Source organism: Crocodylus siamensis, chromosome 9 (assembly GCF_052110815.1).
Source record: "Crocodylus siamensis isolate JL-2025a chromosome 9, ASM5211081v1, whole genome shotgun sequence".
In the NCBI taxonomy this organism is placed as follows: Eukaryota; Metazoa; Chordata; order Crocodylia; family Crocodylidae; genus Crocodylus; species Crocodylus siamensis.
In genome coordinates, this window is record NC_143403.1 from 9,790,383 (window position 1) to 9,811,150 (window position 20,768).

Here is a 20,768-nt window from a genome sequence, read left to right on the forward strand (position 1 = left end):
ACCACTACGTATGAAATCTAAAAGGCGTAATTAGTGATAGACTGAACGCTATACAATGAAGCACAAGGAAGAGAAAAACATAAGAAGAGGATCAAAAATCAGGCTGTCTGTGTGCTCGAGTGGATATGCAAAGGTCCAAAATTTAAGGAGAAGGCCAGTAATGGAAGACAGGGAGAAGTACTGAACAAATACTGAGTTCTAGTTTCCAGGGAATAAGATAAAGGTAGCAAAAAAGTAAAGGGAGCTTAAAAAACTACCTAAAGTAATGAAGGACCATCAACCCGGTAAGATAATATAATGAATATTAAAATTCCTTATTGTAAAAAGCATAACAAAACCAACAGCTATAAACAGTATTAGCTTTTAAAACCCAAGTCTCAAAAATCAACCTGAACTGTTTTTGAGCAAGACTATTACAAAATAAATGTATGAAGAGGAACAGAGCAGACAATATATACGGCCATTCATTACGAGTATCCCCATCTTACTTTTATGCATTTGTAGTATACTACATATACTAGGAGAAAGTCTGGTCTCACTGATTTTTAATGGAAGTTTTGTCATCTTCTTCAATGAAGGCATGATATTACCCCTTGTCTGTAACAGCCCTATATTTCCCCTCCATCAGAGTTAGAGTTTGATATTCAAATTTCCTACAAATAAATTAAAATAAAATAAAGTCAGCTCTCTATTAATCAGCTCTTCATGAGAAGTTTAGAGGGAGCTTTTCTCCTTCTGAGCTTACAAGCTCCACAAAAGAGTTGGGTACCAACAGAAAAGACAAGCTGATACATTAAAAAGCTAAACGGAAATTCTCATGCAAAAAAATTAAAGCTTAGTTACAAGCTTATTAGTACTATCATACAGCAGAGTCAAGAAATTCTTGACCATTTTTCTGCGTGGAATTGTACCACTTTCTCAGAAGACAAGAACATTAAAAACTCTGTAAATGGATAGTTATTCTTTTATTTTACAAAAAATAATCTTCTGAAGAACCCTAATATACAACAAAACCCAGTAAAAAAGTACTACTGTCGTGGTAGGGATTTTTAACTATGTGACTGCAAGACATTGCAAGTAATAAGTCCCATATTGATAAAGAAATGATGACTAGACACTTCATTTCAAATTTGAATCCTCAGAAAGGGGATATATCAGTGTTTCTAAGCAGAAAAACCTACATGCAAATCATATGCAAGATGCTTTTGCAAGAAACAGCAGATGGATTCAAGTCTTTTTAACCTTTCAATAATATAGAACTGAACATGCAACGTTAGTGAAAATGTTTATTCTACAGACATGTCATTCAGGTGTTAAAAATTATTAATAAGGAAGTATGTCATAGGCACACAGTTATATCCCACCCTATGTGAAAAGATTCCATTATAAAAGTAATCATTATTGAACCTTTTAGTCCAGATGTAATTTCTTACATGTTACAAGTTTGGCGTGCATTGTGAATTTCAGCCAAGGTTGATAAAGTTCAATAACTTGGCTAACCAACCATATGTACTACTCATTACAGAAGTAATAAATAGATTCATCAAAATGGACATGAAAAAGCAATATGAAAATCTGATCCCATTTCCAGCTAACTCCATAAAAAATAAATTACACAGGTCCAAGAGGTTCTTTTAATAGTTTGGGAATATTATACATAGTAAGAGCAAAACAGTATAAAAATGCCAAATTGGGTTCAGTGATTTGAAATCTGGTTTTAACCTGCAGTTGACAACGGCCAATTGCATAACACAATGGAAAAATGGCCTTGGGTTTCCTGAGCTTTCAGCTTCACCTTGCAGACAACACCTCTTGGAGCACCCCATACACTTTTTTTGTGTTTTACATGTTAGTTGCTCATATAAATGTACCCGTCTCCCAGCCATTGCCCAAAAGTGTTGTGAGGCCTCTCATTGTTCTCTTAGAAACCCGTAAGTGCAGTGCTTTTACAAGTAGCAAATGGGACAAGAACCTTATCTGCTCTGAAACTTAGAGATTGTCTACGAAAGGAAAAAGCCAGGAATAGCTAGTGGCAACTAGTTATTTTGCACTAACTCCCTATATAGGCACACTCAGGCCTTGTCTATACTACATAGAAGAATCCTTCTTTATGCTGGCATAATAAAATCACCTTTTCAACTGAAGAGGGCTTCTGTGGCCACCCAACAGCTAACAGAAAGCACATGGAGACACACCTGCACCCTCCAGCATCTGCCACATACACTTTAACAGCTGTGTCTTATCCAAACGCACTTCACACCGTGCCAGAACATCTGCTGCAAGAGCCACACAGGTTTGGCAGAAGCTACGTGGAACTACTAGATCAGTGGCTGCCACAAAAGCCCAGGTTGCCACAATACCGTCTCAGAGGTGCCTTGGCATGGGCACTGCTGTGACCAGGTAGAACTGCTCTTCGGCAGAGCCAGACTAGACAGGCTCTGGCACATGCACTCCTGCCTCACTAGGGTTCTGTGATCACGCAAAACCACATAGTGCCTGCTCTTGCTGCAGCCCTTCCCAGCCTGACCCTCCTCACGCTTCTCTGGGGAACAGAGGCACATGGGACAGCTCCATCTGTCCTGTACTCCTCTGTTTCCAGAAGATGCTTTGCAGGTTCAGAGCTTATCTTCTCTTTAAATTTAAATTATAGCCAAAAACAGTGATCCAAGCAATGAGGATTTTTGGATTCTGACACTTAAGTGCTGTATTACAAAACTAGGAACTGGGCTATAACCTGTACACCTATTCTGATCTCTAACTTTTACTAATAGATTGATCAGGTGCATATTATAGATAGGTAAGGTTATAGGTAAATGACATGTCACAAGTCAAACATCAGTAGACAAAGCGGGGTGCGTCTATTATCACAGGCAATTTGAGAGACAGAAAGAGAAACAGCAATGGGAATAAAAGAAGGGAAACATACATATCAAAACTTTTAGAAAATTTAAGGCTGGATTATCCCAAACAGATTGAGAAGGCATATAGCACATACCTCAATCCAATATTATAAAGCTTCCTAATAATGCAACTCTGTACAGATAGCAGCAGCAGCAGCAGGAGTAGTAGTAACAGGATGACTTATAGTTTCATAGTAGCTAGGGTCAGGAGGGACCTGAACAGGCAGGAATGAATGCTGGGTTCACAAGACCCCAGACAAGTGATCATCCAACCTCCTCTTGAATTTGCCCAAGGTAGGGGCAAGGATCACTTCCCTGGGGAGTTGGTTCCAGATTTTGGCCACCCTAACTAAAATACTGCCTTCTGATCTCTAACCTAAACCTATTCTCCACCAGCTTATTACCATTCTTCCTCGTCACCCCAGGTGGTGCTGGGGAGAAAAGGGCTCTACCTATTTGCTGTTGATCTCCCCTGATGAGTTTGTAGGCAGCCACCAGGTCCCCCGCTCAGCCTCCTCTTGCTGAGGCTGAACAGGTTCAGGTCCCTCAGTCTCTCTTCGTAGGGCCTGCCCTGCTGCTCTCTCACCAAGCGGGTAGCCCTCCTTTGAACCCTCTCCAGGCTGGCCACATCCCTCTTGAAGTGCAGCGCCCAGTACTGGATGCAGTACTCCAACTGCGGCCTGATCAAAGTTGCAAAGAGCCCCCTCTCTGGACTGGCTTGAGATGCACCTCTGGATGCATGACAAGGTATGGCTGGCCTTGCTGGCTGTGGTCTGGTATTGGCGGCTCGTGCTCATCTTGGAGTCAATAATGGCTCCAAGATCCCATTCTGCCTCTGTGCTTTCAAGGAGGGAACTCCCCAGCCTGTATGTATGCTGTGGATTCCTTCTCCTGAGGTGCAGCACCCTGCATTTGTCTACACTGAACCCCATCTACTCTCGTCTGCCAATTTTTGTAGTCTGTCTAAATCTATTTGCAGCCTCTCTCTCCGTTCAAGTGTGTCCACCTCGCCCCACATCTTAGTGTCATCAGCAAACTTGGACAGCGTGCTTTCCACCCCCTCATCCAAGTTGCTGATGAAGATGTTAAACAGTGCGGGCCCGAGGACCAAGCCCTGGGGTACCCCACTGCTCACATCTCGCCAGGTTGAGTACGACCCGTCCACCACCACTCTCTGGGTGCACCCCATCAGCCAATTTTTTACTCATCCAACTGTGCAGGCATCAATGCCAGAGTCTCTTAATTCGCTGATGAGGATCGGGTGAGAGACAGTGTCAAAGGCCTTCTTAAAGTCTAGAAAGACTACGTCTGCGGTGACACCATCGTCCAAGGACTTAGTTACTTGGTCATAAAAAGCAATCAGCAGAACCTGCCTTTGATGAACCCATGCTGATTGCCCCTGAGCATGATCTCCCCTGCAGGCCTCCCACAGATTTGCTCCTGGATGATTTTCTCTAAGATCTTCCCGAGCACCAAGGTGAGGCTTACAGGCCTATAGTTACTTGGGTCCTCCTTCCTCCCTTTCTTGAAAATTGGGACCACATTAGCCAGTTTCCAATCCCTCAACACCTGGCCAGATGACCACGAATGCTCATACAGCTGGGCCAAGGGCTCCGCGGTGACCCCTGCCAGCTGCCTCAACACACTTGGATGGAGGGCATCTGGACCTGTAGATTTAAAAATGTCTAGCCCTTCCAAAAGATCCCTAACTAGATCTGCGGTGACTCAAGGCCTGACAGAGCTTTCCCCAAGATTGTCCCTACCTCTGGTAGGTGGGATGTCCCGGTCCCTGTTAAAGAAAACAGAGGCAAAGAAATTGTTAAAAATATCAGTTTTCTTGTCTGACTTTTCACACAAGCTTTTGTTCTCGGAAGAATTATAAAGTAATGAGGGACTGTGTTGTATGTACTGTGGGTGTTTTTAACAGTGCTTTGTATACCAAGTAGTCCATTTGGATTGGGTCTCTTGGTGATACAACACCAAGTGATAAATAAATATTTTATTTAACAGAAGCAGGTAGGTGGCCCCTGATGTTGAAGCAATTAAGGCTCAAGACACTTTTACTGAAAGTGATATGTTTAAAAAAAAAAAGAAAGAAAGAAAACTTGTGAAGTTAAACGTTACAGAAATACAATGCTTATATAGTTCAGGTATGTTAAATATAGAAAGTTATAGGAATTCTTTCAGTATTCGGATAAAAAATAAAATGCGCAAAACCAAAAATGCCTGCAATTTCCTAGCTCATTTGATGTGGGCATCCCTTAGATGTGCTGCAACTGATTGTTTTGACCTTAATATATTAAAATACAATGATTTCTCATTCTTTAAATAAAAAAGCCTCTGCAAACAATGGCTTTATAGAGTGCATACATAAACTACAGGGGTTTAAAAAAACCCTCTGGATGAGCTGGATTGGATAGGATGAACTGGACTGGAGCTGGATTTTCCCCTAATGTTTTCCATAGTCTGCTACAATACACAAATATGCATACTTTAATAGTAATACTGCATAAACAGCAATATTTCATTTATACTGCTTACACTACTTTCATTTTCATTTTTACGGTTAATAGGTAAGGTACAACAGTTCAGAAAACAAAAGCTTAGGTACATGCCATCTCAAGGTCATACACCTTTTTATGAACCTTTATTGTAATCTTTGTATAATTCCTAGAAAATCTTATTATTCACGTCACCATCCTCTCTCCCACTCCCCCCAAAAATATATAGACTATTAAAAGCTACTTGTTGTATCATCTGGCAAAATTAATTGCAGGTACAGTTTAAAATATTGTCTCTTTATATAAAAAAGAAAATTAAATGAAACAATCAACAAGCTTTGCAAAACTTGAACTTTACTACTAAAAAATAAAAATATACAACCCAGATTACAAAGATTCAAAAGAATTTACCAAAAATAAAGGAGGAAAATATTATGGTTCCCTCTTTTGTCCTGTGTTTTCAAATGGCAACACAGCCCTCTAGTGGGACAAATAATGAACAGGGAATTTTTGTACAAGTAAAGCCAAGCTACAAACTAAGGGTTTTCTTTGTCACCATACTAAAGCTTCAGTCCTGTAAAATCTTTGTATTGGGAGTCTAAATCTTATGTATTGGGAATTTACTGTACTGGAAATAACTGATGCTTGAAGTTAAGCATACAGCTTAAAACCGAAAAGAAGTAAGGTTCACATTTCTAACAACCAATGGGTTGAGAACACAAAAGCATTCATGAATCAAACGTGTGTTTTTTGTTTTTAATTTTACTAGTTTTATTGCACTGTGAAATTATAAACTCATTTTCTTATGTGACATTTAGGACTACTCAATTCAATGCATCTTAACACTAAGCAAAATTCAAGAAAATATTTTTATTATAAGATACATAAAATTAAGTCAGAAAATTGAAATAGAGATGCCCATGCTGTAACCTCAAGGAACAGCAATTTTTTTGTACAGTTTGCAGAGGCTCCCTGGTAAGACTCAAGTACCAGGGGGAAACATGAACTACCTATGTTTTCAAGTGGCCAATGGTCGCATTTTTATAAATTCATTTTTTTTTTAAACCAGCAGTTTTAATATATATTACTTTGCTCCTGGGATATATCCTAGATGCACCTCTGCAAAAGCAACCCTTTAATTTCTTAAACATACCTAGTGATATTTTTAAAGCAACACAAAAATACACACAGGAAAGCAACCATTAGAAAAGCCAAAACATTCCAGCATAAATTCAATGCTCCTATTAATGTTAACATCTTTCTCTATAGTGGAACTTGCTCTGGATGAAGTGTTAGCTCTAAAGAAGGTAAATCTTAAAGGAAAACTTTGAGGGAAGGGAAAATAAGGTGTGTGGGTTCCAGCAGTATTTTCGTCAAGAACATCCAATCAAAATCAGATCACTCTCAACATTGATACAGTAATTTATACTTTCAGAACATTATACAACGGTTAATTAGTCCTCAAAGAATTGTTCCAGATGTGCAGAGATTAAGTTCTGTACCAAAAGCCATAGAACATGCAGGTAACTCAGTTGACACTAGAGCTCAGTATCTGATGATTTCTAGTCCTAACTCTTATGGATGGGGCAGTCTCAAGAAAATTTCGCAATACACTATGATCGGGACAAGAACGTTAGCAGGCAAGTCCTATGGGCAAAGCAGCGCAGTAAACTTGGAGGAAAGCAAGGAACGGTTCTCTCCTTCACATTACAACAAGCAATGAAGGGGGAAAAACGAAGCTCACATTTAGATCTAACATACGAAGGTCAAGACAATATACCAAACCAGGACAAGTCTCCCAAACTGTCCTGTACCTGAGCCCCAAAGACCTTTGAAATAGTACAAGTTATTTAACATGCTAACCCTGTAATCACTCTCCTGCCTCTTGCTCCACACCATATGGTAACAAGTGACAGATGCAAAGCTAAAATCTGCAGTGATAACAAATATGCAAGAGCAACCAAGAGATTTGAGGCTTATGGGCCACAATTTTAGCCTAAGCATTTATAGGTGTTCTACGCTATGCTGACTAACATATGAACTTAAGGCTTTCTCGTCCACATATCCTGACCACGTGGCACAGCCTAAGGCCAAGGTCTAGTTCATCCCCACAACACCATAAGGTTGGTAGTACAATATTTCTTATCCTGGCCAGGATGCGGAGCTACACCGATAGTGGGTAATTAGCTTATTGTTGCACCGTGGCACATGCAACACCCATACGCAGTCCCGTTGCCTTGCAATCTGCTCAGTGAGGTCAGGAGAGGGTTGAATAGTTCTCTGCAGTTTTTTCAAATTATCTTTTGCTACCCTTCATGTAGCTAAGCTCACAGTTCACACAGTCTCATAACAAGATGCATGCTTTAAGTTCTTATAGTGGCTGGATGTCAAAAAAGTGGGGTGCATTCTGGGATTGGTCAGGGTCAAAAGGCCCAAGCACCTGTATGTGTTTGTATTTAATACTACTACATGTGCTCTTAATCAGACAGGGAAATAAAGTTAATTTGGCCTCTCCTCCATGCTGAGGAATGCAGTGGCCAATAAATGATAGAGATTGTTGCAATATATAATTAATACAGCTAAGTCTAGGACAAGAGTGGCAAGCCTGTGACATGCGTACATCCAAGGGCACGGGCAGCCTCTGCAAGTGACATGCAACAGACCAGAGAGGGGACAGGGAGCACAGGAGCAGATAGGGCAGGAAGCCAAAAGCAGAGCAAGAAGCTGGGGAGAGGGCGCACGGCAGGAAGCAGAGAGCAATTCAGACAAGGGAAGGAGATGAGAATTGCACTAGGGGATGATATGAGACTACTGTATGGCACACTTGCCAAAAAGGTTGGTCCCACTGGTCTAGGATTATACTTCCTGCCCAGTCTCTCTTACAGTTTTGTCCTCTTAAAACATAGCTTCCCATTACCTTGACAGATTAACATGTTGCAGCTGACTCTCAAGATATTTAATAGACACTGGCAGCCAATGCTAGTACCAAGAAGCTTGTACACGCCTCTAACCACCAGGTACTGAAATATTAATCTTCATTGGCAAGCAGAGAAAGAAATCTTGTCCCAAGTACCATGCACCTTAATGAGATGCCAAACCCTTTTCTCATACTAAGCATAAGGAAACTTGCTCCACTTTTGTTTCACTCAAAATCTAAATTACAACTTCTTTCCCACTTAAGATGAGCTTCACCCAGCCCCAGATTATTTGTGAAGAGCAAAATCCCGCAAGCAGATGCGAATTAAAAAAATGCTACAATAAAAAATGCTTTACATTAATAAATGAAATCATATAAAAAACTTGTTTTCATTAACTCCTCCCTGTTAATGTTTAAGAAAGTCTTACATACAGCTAAAAAGGTCCATCTTTTAGTAAACAAACCAATTATACATTTGCATCATCAAATTTGTTGCACGTACAGCAATGCTTGTTTAGAGAAGTATGCCGAGCTCTGGTATACCTATAACAGGGTGCGTCTACATGACACACTAACTGTGTAGTAGCCTACTAACACTGTGCAATAGCGTGCTGGACAATTCCCGTGATATTAGGCTACTGCACACTTAGCTTCTGTAAAAATCCGTGCACCAGCACCACTGTGCAGTAGCGCCAGCTGCTGTGCATTGATTTAATACTTGGCTATGCAAGCACTAAGTTTAATGCACAGTAACTACAATGCCTTAATAAACAAGTAGACGCACCCATGTTTATTAAACCCTAATAGGTTCTGTGAATGACAAAGCTCAAAGTTAAAATAAGGGATGTGCTGATAATTAGGCCTGTGCAAAGAGGCTACTATTCGCTTCAGATTCAGATTTGGCTGATTCAGGGGACAGCGATTCAAATCGCTGTCCCAAATCAATCTGTCCGAATCTGATTCGGAGATTTGGCCGCCACCGAATAGTGCGAATCTCCAAATCGAACAGACCCCATCCCCCGCCCACTCTCCCAGTCCCGTCAATGACTGCCCCACCCAGCCCCAGGGTCCCAGCACTTAAAGAAAAAAAAGAAGCCCTACATTCACCGGTTCCTGCCAGGCGGCGGAGGTGGGGAGCAGGCAGGGGATGGGGCCTGGCAGGGGTCCCCCCATGGTCCCCTCCCCCTCCTCCACCCTTCCCCCCCCCCGGCCCAGCACGAAGCCTAGGTGTAGCTCCTTGCAGCAGTGAATGGGGACTGCCCAAACCTTCAAAGCTTTTTCAAATCTATTTGGAAGCTTCAAATCAATTTGGACTTTTTAACTAGTCTTCCGATTAGATTCAGATTCAGAGATTCAGCCGCCAAATCTCCTCGAAATTGAATCAGCAACTGAAGCTTCGCGCAACCCCACTGACAATATGTAACTTTCAAGTTACAACATGGTAACTTTTTCATGAACTCTTATTTCAGATTGGACCTAAGACAGTTGAAAAGAAACTAACAGCATGAAGGACAGTCAGAACAAAACTCTCTCAAAAGGCACCTCATGGCACAAAACTGCTCTTTGTGTCCCAAGGATGCAAGGTTTCAGCTTCTCTTTAAAAAAACGTGGCTCTAATTTGAACGCCGACTACTGTACTCACCTGTTGTTATAATGGCTCAAGGGTCAAAATGTAAGCCTCAGAAAGCTACTAAGGACTACCAATAATTTTTATGCAAGTTTTTGGTAAACTCAATGGAGTACTGGGTTGAAAAATTATCACGTTTAATACCCAATCCCTATCCAGCAAAATTAAGTAGCAGAAACAGGATACTTTGAGGGACAACCTGTGTGTACCTTAACCAGGGGTAAACAATATTTTAAGAATGGTGGGCTAAATAACTCAAGCGGGTCCAAGGCAGGCCACCATTTGCAATCCAGCTGCTGCTGTTACTCTTCCCTCAGTGCCCACTGTCCCTGCCACTGAATTGCTACCAGCATACTTGCAACCTGCTACAAAATGCCAGTGAATTGTCAGCAACATCCCAGCTCCACATGTCAGATTTATTTAAAAAAAGAAGTTGTGGATGGGCTGAATTAAGCTCATGAGCCATAGTTTGCTGACCTCTTATCATAACTGTAAGTACAAGGAGTATGAATTAATCCAGACTGGTAAACCAGAACAGGAGGAAAAGAAATAGAACAGCATCTTCTGGGAGGAAAAAGAACAAACCCTTCTTAGTCTTGGATTAAAAAATCTACTCTTAATTTTAAAAACAAATATATAATTAAAGATGTCCTAACAGTATGCCTCTACATATACCATAGCACATCAGATCAGTGTCAAATATGAATGCCTAGAATGATTTTGGGGAACCAAGTGTCCAAAACACACAATATTTAAATGCAATTTCAATCCAAAAGCGTGACTAATTCAGTGTGCGTACATTTTGAAAAAACCAAACATCACTGCTCAAAACTGCATAGAATTCAATAAGCCATAAAAGTTACCTCGAGTCTCATAACAACGTACCTATTCCTGAATTTGCTCCAGTAACAATGACCACTTTTCCACTCATATCACAACCCTGAAGTATCTCCATTGCAGTACTGTTTCCATCATATTTCTGTCTAGTTGTAGGTTTGACTGGATTCTCTTCCACTGTAAATGCCAGTCTTGGGTCAAGGTACGTGGTCCTTTTGTTTATATGGCTGGAAAAGAAACAAAATTTCAAACTAATTTCTGCTGTATCCATATTCTTCAGAAAGACTGCAAACACAGGGGAAAAGACTGAGAAGGAAAAAAAGTTTCAAGTTGACATTGTTAAACATTCTCGGAACTGAAATGTGTTTCAGTGCTTCCAAATGACGCTGAAATGCTTCACAATGAGGAAGATCAACATTAAACTACACATTGCCATGTTGTTCTACATTGTCTCATGGGACTCATAGTTCAGGTGCATGGTGCCCTCATTCTCCTCTATGGACCAGGCTCCCTTGGTGGATAGCACATCCCATGGTGCACCAGGAAAAGCTGAGTTAGAGGAAAGCTGATGAAAGATGTAGTCCTCTAAGGAGCTTGGCTCACAGGAAAGAATGGAGTTTGAATTACAACTCCCAAAAGATAATAGCAAGGTGGATAAAAATCAACAATTTAAAAAAAAAAAGATTGTTTTAATTTAAATCAGATTTTTTTTGATTTAATCAAATTGTGTGTCAAGATGCATTTTTTAAAAAGATAAATTTATCTTAAATTAAAACTACTTTCTATATGTTAAAGCCCAATGATATCATCATGAAATATGGATTATAACTTCTAATTATATTTGAGACAGTACATCCATGTAACCTTTTTAGAAGTTTTACAAATAGGTCACAGCAGGCCATGGACTATATTAGGGGCCCAATCTTATGGGGTTCCCAGAGGCTCCTCTACAGATTCATAAAGATTAAAGAAAACCAATGGGACTCAGTGCTTAGTCTAGAAGATCCTATTAAGCATCTCTGCGGTGCTTAGTTTCAGTTCTCAAACTATGGATTTGTGTCTCCAAAAATCATCAGCAGACAAGGTTCATTGGGTAGATGTGATATCTTTTATCAGACCAATGAAATAGTTGGAAAAAAATTCTTTGCAAGCTTTCAAACACAAATGCTGTTCTTCAGGCATAGGGAGTTTGTCGTCTCCAGAGATAACATCCTTGTTAACAGCAGTATACGGAGATGAGAAATAACAGATCCGATTACCCATCCATCAGCCCTATTGTCCCTCTGCAAGTTTGTGTACACAGTCAAGCCCTTACCTTCCACTAAACGTGAAGTTTCAAGAAATGTAATGAGTAAAGGATATCAAACAACAAGAATGCACTTTTTGTAGAAAACTGCTAAATCAAGGCTTCATGACCAGTGATTTAAATCATGATTTAAATCAATTTCATTTAAATCAAATCCACCCTGATCAGTAGGGAAATGCAGTCAATGTGTTATAAAACTTATCCAAAACCGAGAGTTTTGAGCCAGAATTTTCTTTTGTTGAACTATCTAGAGTCCATTCAACCCAAATTATTTCTTTCAGCTTTTCCCCAACAAAAATCTGTGAATACTCTGATAGAACACGCCACTTCCCCCAATCAGCTCTATGTACCAGTAGCCGCTGCTCACACAAATGAATGTCTCAGGTCATAGATTACACATTCTACCATTTAGAGTGTCAATATTCTTCCCCCTCAGCTGACTGCCTCCCTTCTCCTTCCTACCAATACTGTGCAAGGCCCATTATTCCTTACGATCTTTCTTTCCTCTCCATCCTTCTGTGAGCTTACACCTTCTGCCATTTCATCTTGCTCAACCTTTCTTTTTGTCATTTTTATTGTAACCAGTTCCAGGTAGGGACAGTCAATTCTGTTTTTGTACAACATTCAATACATTTTGAGAACTATCATAGTATTAGCCACCAACCAGGAAAGCTTAGCGCTCCTTATAATACCAGGTATGCATGCTCAATGTATGACAGACTTCAGCTTACAAAAACTGATACATATAACTGTCTTGTTAAGCAGTAAGCACTAAAATTCCTGTTGTTCTTAAAGACACCGAACTATTAAAAGATGTGATCACATTTTGTGTAAGCAATTACAAGCTAGGTAACAAAGAAGAAAAAATAATTCTTAACTATGTGATCTGTTTGTATACAAGTTTATTTGCGATCTCTGTACACAGAAGAGACATTTTGTTTTCATCTAAATTATTTCCTTAGTTGATGTTACCAAAAATTTGTTTCTATATTCTTTCCTGGTTAATTGGAGGCAGGCACTAGAAATCTTCCAACTAACGCAGAACTGTCCTATTAGAAGTCACTATTAATTCTTCATGACAGTATGTAGTGCTCTTCTGTTTAAACATAGGACTTTAGAAAAATATCAATGTGGTGGAAGTTTAGATTGTATTACTTCCTTAAAAGTTGTATTTAGCTATAAAGTCTCAGTTTACAGTTTTCTGTGTATATTTAACTGAAAACATTGTAAAGCACTATAGCTCAGTAAGACAATACATCGGGGTCAGCAAGCCCCGGCACATATGCCAGAACATGACATGTGAAGCCATTTTGCTCAGCATGCCACAGCTGGCCCTGGCTCTGGGCAAGCCCCTGCCACCAACCATGGAGCCCAGGCTGCTTGGAGCAGGTAGCCACAAGCCTGCAAGCAGCTGCACCAGGGTCCAGAGCCCCGGCCCAGCTTGCCGCTGGCTGCATGTGCACCCCAACGAGCACAGCGGGGAAAGGGTCGGGGCTGTGCTGCCACATCAAGGCTCAGGCCCCTCACGGCTCCCCTGCCACCTGCCCGGCATGCCAACACCTTCCAAGTCAATATAGAGGGGTTTTTGACACTCGGCCCAAAAACGGTGCCAACCCCTACAATACATCTTTATGCCATGGCCCCCTTCTGTTCATTAATTTTCTCTATTTTACATACTTACTCTACAAAGTAGACTTGGCCATTTTCATCCGTTTCCTGCTCCCATCCATATGGCAGATCTAGAACATCACCACAGAAAACATCACATTTATATAGCAGTTGAGAGTTGGGTCGTATGTAGAATACCCTGGTTTAGTTTGCATTCACCTGACCAAGATCTCTGCTGATAAATAAACTGAGAAAGCACTTGTAAACAAGAGATTTTGTTTTCTCCTACACCGGTAATCAGCTCAGATAAAGGGGAGGAAACTGTCACACTCTCTGCTTCCGAGACGAGCAAAAAGTACGGGAAAATGGAAACAGCACTAGCAAAAGACTCACCTACCCCAAGGGAACTCTCTGCTGGGCAATTCCAGGTGGACTACAGCCCATTTGCACCATTCAACTGGAGCAGGAGTGTCATGATCCCATAACCTTGCCTTGAGTCTACATCCATTTTGAGCCAGTACAAGCAGAAAGCCCCCACACTGCTAGCAATACTTTGGCCTTGCGTAAGCTACAGTCCTACAGGTCAGTCCATATGTACAGCATACACGCAAAGCCCTACAGCAATCATCCAGGTTTGCCAGCATGATTTCGTTTACCAGACTGGGACCACATCTGTATAAAACAGCCCCATAAACCCACACTCATTTCAATCATCCGTTACAACTTACTTGTACTCTATTACAAAAACCTAACACAAACCTCCTGCAACTCGTTTCCTTTTGCCTGATTTAGGATGCTCCCATTGGGTTTTCTCTTCCAGATGACTAAAAAAAACAAAGAGAAAAAAACCAATTAAACAATAGCTTGATGATGCATTAACTTTCGAATACAACATCTCTGCAGAGTTCCTGCAGCAATGCGATTTGGCAGTTATCTGTGGTATAAACCTGTTGAGTAAAAAAACTCAGTCCCTTAGCAAGCTGCTAATATCCCTAAAAGTAAGTATCCCTAAAACTAAATACTCCTTAAAATAAGTTTCATAAGTGCAGCCTATCGTAACCGGACTCTGCAGTGATAGTCTTTTAAGCAAAACCTAGCTGGACAGATTAACAGACTAAAAGGCCCTCCTATTCAAACCTGAGTTTGAATCCTAATCCAAGGATGGCATTTCATTTCTCAGAGATATTTACTTGCAGGCATAAGAGTGAGGAATACTTTGGCATGGGCCAGAAAATGGCACATTTCTCAACAACTGGTTCATGCGAGATGGCTGTATTCCTAGCATCTAAAGGAGGTCATTGCCTACAGAAGCTCTTTTCTCTCTGAAGCACCCAGTCTCTAAGGTGCCGCTGTGCCCAACCTTCTGCCATCTTTGGCCGTGCACAACTAACCAACCACCTCCGTGCTTCCACAAACTGGTTTAACCATATTATGAAACACCCCACACTGAACAAAGAACAAGCCCAGTGGCAAAAATGTTATTACATCATCTCATTTTTCATTTTAAAGAAAGAATAGTACATTTCTAGCTCCTGAGTCTGGGAGAACAAAGCTTAAAAATGCTTTTCAAGTGTAACCCTTGCAGCAACGTCTGGCTGAGTCTGTGGGTGGCCTGAACAACAGGTCACACTTACTGCAGTGGGTCTACTGTTACCTAGTGGTTTCCTAGTATTTAAAGACATATTAATTGATGATCAGCAAAAATCAGGCTTCCAGAAATCAGTGGAAGCAAAGGAAAACCTGGTGTTGGATGAATCATTCATTTAGTAACTGGAGAAAAGTGTAAGTGGACAAGCAGGAAACATCTTGTTCAACGTTGCTAGGACAAGACCTGGGGGGAGGGAAGACCTCTGACCATGGGCAAGACAAGTCAATGTCACTAATGTTCTTCACGTTGAAGCAAAGCTAGGACTATGACAGCTGCCATCAACCAGACTTGACACAGATCAACTCCCACTACCCAGGTAAAGCAGCGTGAAGAGATGGCCCAGAAAATTCAGCTGCTCATAAGAAACGCTTCTCAAAATGTCCTCTCCTGCAAAATGCCCATACTCTGCCTAAGGCTATTAAGTTTTATGCCTACTTAAAAGCCTGTTGTGGCAGTTGTGGGACTTGGCCAAAACCTGTAGCAAACTAAACCAACTAGAGTAAGTGGCACTTCCACACGATGCTTCCAAAATGTGCCCCTAAGTTATTGTCTGTGGTGCTCCACCACTGTGGTCTGGGAGGAAATTTCCAGCACAAGACAATACCGCCTGTGCATGTATGTGTGACTGCATCCCCAAATGTCTGAAAGCCATACCCCTGCCCCCAAACTGTAGTCATCCAAAAGTATCTCCATGTCATAACTCTGTTTTGTGGAAATAAGTCACAAACCCTTCAGGACAGCCGTCTCATCTCTCACACAGCAGGTCACAGGCTAGTGCTGCACCTGTTCACATGTGCACATAAAGCAGAGTTGGCTCTGTCCCCTGCTTCATTTTAATATCCAAGTCCAGCCCACAATGACCGGGAACAAATCAACACTTCCAAAGCATCACGTAGAGGAACTGAGCCCCAAGCTACAAATGCACAAGCCAGACAACAACCTGCACTTACAGTGGCACATGTACCACACACGGCCCCAGAGGGGTATAAAGTCATTTCATCAAGAAATGCAGGGCAGCAGGGCTACATGGGGTGAGGAGCACCCCAAAGGACACGTCTGCACTTCTGCACATGTGGCACACTCAGTGTGTGTGTGTACACAATGTTGAGTGTATGCATGTATGCAGGCGTGTGTGCACAGGTGCATGCACGTGGATGCAGGCGAAGGTGCATGCTTGCAGAGTTGTGTGCACGCATACACATGTCTGAATGTGCGTGCTTACAGCATCGTGTGCATGCACGTGGGTGCATGCCTGCAGCGTTGTGGGTGTGTGTATGCGGGTGTGTGTGAATGTGCGTGCTTCCAGTGTTGTGTGCATGCATGTGAATGTGCATCCAGCATGGTGTGCATGCATGTGGGTGCATGTGAATGGAGTGCTTGCTGCACAGCGTGCATGCATGTGGGTGCCTGTGAATGTGCATGCTTGCAGTGATGTGTGCATGCACATGTGCGTGTGAATGTGCATGCAGCATAGAGTGCATGCATGTGGGTGGGTGTGAACATGCATACAGGTAAATGTGCATGCTTTCAGCAGTGTGTACACACATGTGAATGTGCATGCTTGTAGTGGTGTGTGCATGCATGTGGGTGGGTGTGAATGTGCATGCCTGCAGCGTTGCATGCGCGTGTGTAGGGGCAACAGTGAATGCGCATGCTTCCAGCATTGTGTGTGCGCATGTGGGTGTGTGCACATGTGCATGCTTGCAGTGGGGTGTGCATACACATGTGCAAGTAAATGTGCATGCAACATAGCATGCATACATGTAGGTGCATGTGAATGTGCATCCATGTGAATGTGCATGCTTCCTACATAGTGTGCGTGCATGTGAGTGTGCGTGCAGCATGGTGCGGGTGCGTGTGAACGAGCATACGTGTGAATGTGCGTGCATGAACGCAGGTGTGCAGGCGGGGGCGGGGCGCGGCTCTCAGCCCAGGCCCGCGCGGCGCGGAGGGGCTCCCCTGCCCCTCGGGGCCCGGGGCGGCCGTGTGCGCGCGGGGCAGGGCCGAGCAGCGCCTTACTTGGCGTAGTACACCCAGCCGTCCCTGGTGGTGCGCTCCTCCCAGCCGGGCGGCAGCTCCTCCTCGCTGTCCGTGTCCTCCAGCCCCGCGTACTTCAGCGCGGCCATGAGCCCCGCCGGTCGCCAACCGCCAACCGCCAGCGTCCAACGGCTAGCGGCCCCGCCCCGCGCGGCGCGGCCCCGCCCCTTCCGCGCGGCGCCCGATGCACGCTGGGACGTGGAGTCCGCTCCGCGCCCCACCCGGCCCGGCTCTGCGCGTCGGTCACGTCTGTCTGGGACTTAACCCGCTCTGAACCTGAGCCGCACCACCTTGGGTTGCACCTGGAGAAAGACGCGCGTTGTTGGACAGGAGAGGGCCCCCTTTCCAGCGTCCGGATCCACGGGGTGCGCGCTGCCAGTTTGGATCCTGAAAAAAGCGCACCCTGTGCAAGGCCGTGAAATTTTAAGATGCATTATTGCTGTTTCCACACTAATTTATGAGCTCAATATGAATAATAATGGTGGAGCCATATATATATCTATCTATCTATATATATATATATATATATATAGATAGATAGATATATATACACACACACACACATATACATACACACACGTATGTGTGTGTGTATATATATATATGTATATTTTTGTCATATCAGAACGAAAATGTCCTTTTTTTCTTCTTATTTAGAGGACCCTCATATCGTGAGACCCTGAACTGTAGCTTAAGGGCATTTGTGCAAGCCAGGGGGGTTTACTTAGGTTTAATTCTCTCTAAATTGAAGCAGTGGGTCTTTAAAAACACTGCTTCAATTGAGGGCGAAGTAAACCATTGTGGCGTGTGCACAAGGCTCGGGGCCAACCCTTACCCGCCTCTCCGGTGGCAGGGAGGGGAGTGGGAGCTGCCAGCAGGCCAAGCGGTCCCTGAGCTGCCGTGCTGCCTGTGCAGCCCCTGAGATGCACGGGGCTTCCCTCCACAGAAAACTAAACCACCTCGGGAATGTTTTATTTTGTTGGATCCAAAACTCATTTAATGCGCATTACGCTGCTGACGTGTAAACAGCCTGCCATTAAGTGCGCTATGCCGCCAATACGTGCAAACAGCTGCACCTTTAAAACAGTGCAAAAGGGGATTTAGGTGCTTTAAAGGCCAATTTTGTGGCGTGTACAAATGGCCTAAGTAGTTTAAGTCTAAATCTGGCACTGGCCCTGGGTCTGAAACCAGGAAGCATGGGGGTAGCACAGCAGCTCAAGACAGCCGGGACCAGACGCTGCCATCTTCGTCCTCTGTGCATCCGCTTTTTCCATCTCTTCAGAGCCCAAACCAATGACTTAGGACTGTGGGCAGCAGCCGCAGCACCGTTGGGTGCCTGTACACGTGCAGGGACACTGCTCCAACTCCGTGTAATTACAACACCTTGGAGCAGACTCGATTACTCCAACAAGCTTTAGTTAAAGCGCCAACGCAGCCATTTTGAGGCACGGGACACTGAATACACAAGATACTACAAGCACCTTAATTAAAGCAGCTTTTGCATGGAGTTACCAACCCTCCAGGATTGCCCTGGAGTCTCCAGGAATGAGATGTAAATCTCCAGGAAATTGCTGAGAGTCACCCACCCAGGAGATAAATGATAAGGCATTCCTTAAAATACGTATTAAATATTTAATCCAATTTATACAGTAGGCCAGTGGGTTTTTAAAATGTAATAGTAACATGCATTTGCCTTCCTGCTGTAAAGTCTACTCAGTACACTCCATCAGTCATTAGCGTCACTACATCATGTGATGAAACCTCCCAGAATAAATTCAAACACAGTTGGCAACCCTGCTCTTGCATCACCTTCAGCCCCAGAGTATGTGTAAAAATGCCCCTTGTATCAGCAAATGCTCTCAAGCTAGGTACAGGCATTCAAAAAGCCTGAGGCAGAATTAATCAAAATGATGTGATTTTCTGTAAGCAGTGTAGTTTAGATCGGTAGTGAACAGAGCACACGTTCGCCCATGGGGGGGGGGGCGCAAATCTTCATCACTTTTAAACCAGTCTGTGTGCGCCAAACTTCTGTTCTGTTACAGGCATAGACCAGTTTCCCATCACTTATACTAGTAAAAGAGTAATGTCTGTACCTGGCCTAAGAGAAGTTTGTAAGCAAATGCAGGGTGCAGTTAGGCCTCACCAGAGGGCAGACAGAGCCAAGTTGGCTGGTTATGCCTGCAGCAAACACTAGCTACTAAGTTGTCAAGGTATTAAGGTTATTTAGACCAGTGCTTCTCAAACTATCTGGTGTGGCGGACCTGCAATTTTTTTCCCAGTGGGCCAGGGACCGGTACCTGTCTCAGCAGGTAGCAGCAACTGCATGTAACCGCGCTACACAAATGCGTGACCGGCTGCTTCTTTCTCTTTCCTCACCTCACACGACGTGATGTCACCTGGAGTGTTGGAACATGTGAACTCTGGCACTATGACATATCGATGTTATACTTCTGAAAATATATTCCTGTCTTTCCTGGCAACTTGCTGCAGACTGGCAAATATAGTTCTTTCTTTCCTGGCAACTTGCTGCGGGCCGGCGACCGGTGGCTCACGGACCGGCACTGGTCTGCGGACCACCACTTTGAGAAGCACTGTTTTAGACAGCACAGGACACATTGTTTTGTGTGTAGCCGTTAGGCAAGAAAGAATCCCAGGGTGCATTCTCTTTATGATTTTTGTTGGTGCAATCATACATGACCCTTTTAGAGCAGGTCCCAGCAGAATTTTTACTACAATAATTGCTGAGCATTAAGACTGCTTGCAGACATTAAAAACAAACAAAAAAACCAAACAAAAAACCACTCGTTACCAGAAGCAGCAGCGTATGAGCATCTGTAAATATTGGGCACTTCAGCAGGGCTTTTTGGCACTTCTAGCTAAACCTGATTCAATCAGCTACTAGATAAAAGTGCCCAAAAAGCCCCACAAAAGTGCCTGATCTTTACAGGCCGGGTTTAAATAACACACTGCCTCTTCTGGGCATGTATGGGGCTCAGTGCAAGAATGGGCCGTGTTTAAAGTGCCATATTTGTGGGGGGGAGTTTACATTTGCAACCACTCTAAGCATACAACACATGAGATATATGTTATCCTTCATGGGTGAATTAAGGAACTAAAATTCATAGTAGAGTGATGTTTTTTGCTTAAAACCATACAGCCAGGTTATTGCAAAGCTCCATGTTCCCAGTGCTTTAAACACTGGTGCTTTAAAACACAAGACCACAATATTTTTCATAGGCATCAAGTAAACATTTCACAGAAGGATTAAACCTCACGACATTTGGAAAACACACCATATGCAGGCAAGCTTCATTGGGTAGATGTGATATCTTTTATTAGACCAACTGAGAAGCTGGAAAAAGGTTCTTTGCAAGCTTTTGGGCACAA

General features: G+C 42.9%; 1 protein-coding gene across 5 annotated transcripts in view; it reads right to left on the reverse strand.

Annotated features, from left to right (window-relative positions):
• Window positions 1–17,522, reverse strand: part of WWOX (WW domain containing oxidoreductase) — a 688,154-nt gene extending 670,632 nt beyond the window's left edge. For all 5 annotated transcript variants that reach the window (XM_090063746.1, XM_090063745.1, XM_090063748.1 and 2 more), the window contains exons 1-4: window positions 17,364–17,522; window positions 14,456–14,520; window positions 13,770–13,827; window positions 10,831–11,009 (exon numbers count right to left, since the gene is read on the reverse strand). In XM_090063746.1, the coding sequence (XP_089919872.1) occupies window positions 10,831–11,009; window positions 13,770–13,827; window positions 14,456–14,520; window positions 17,364–17,470 (409 nt within the window). In that variant the 5' untranslated portion in view covers window positions 17,471–17,522. The remainder of the gene's footprint in view (window positions 1–10,830; window positions 11,010–13,769; window positions 13,828–14,455; window positions 14,521–17,363) is intronic.
• Between the last annotated feature and the right edge of the window lie 3,246 nt (window positions 17,523–20,768).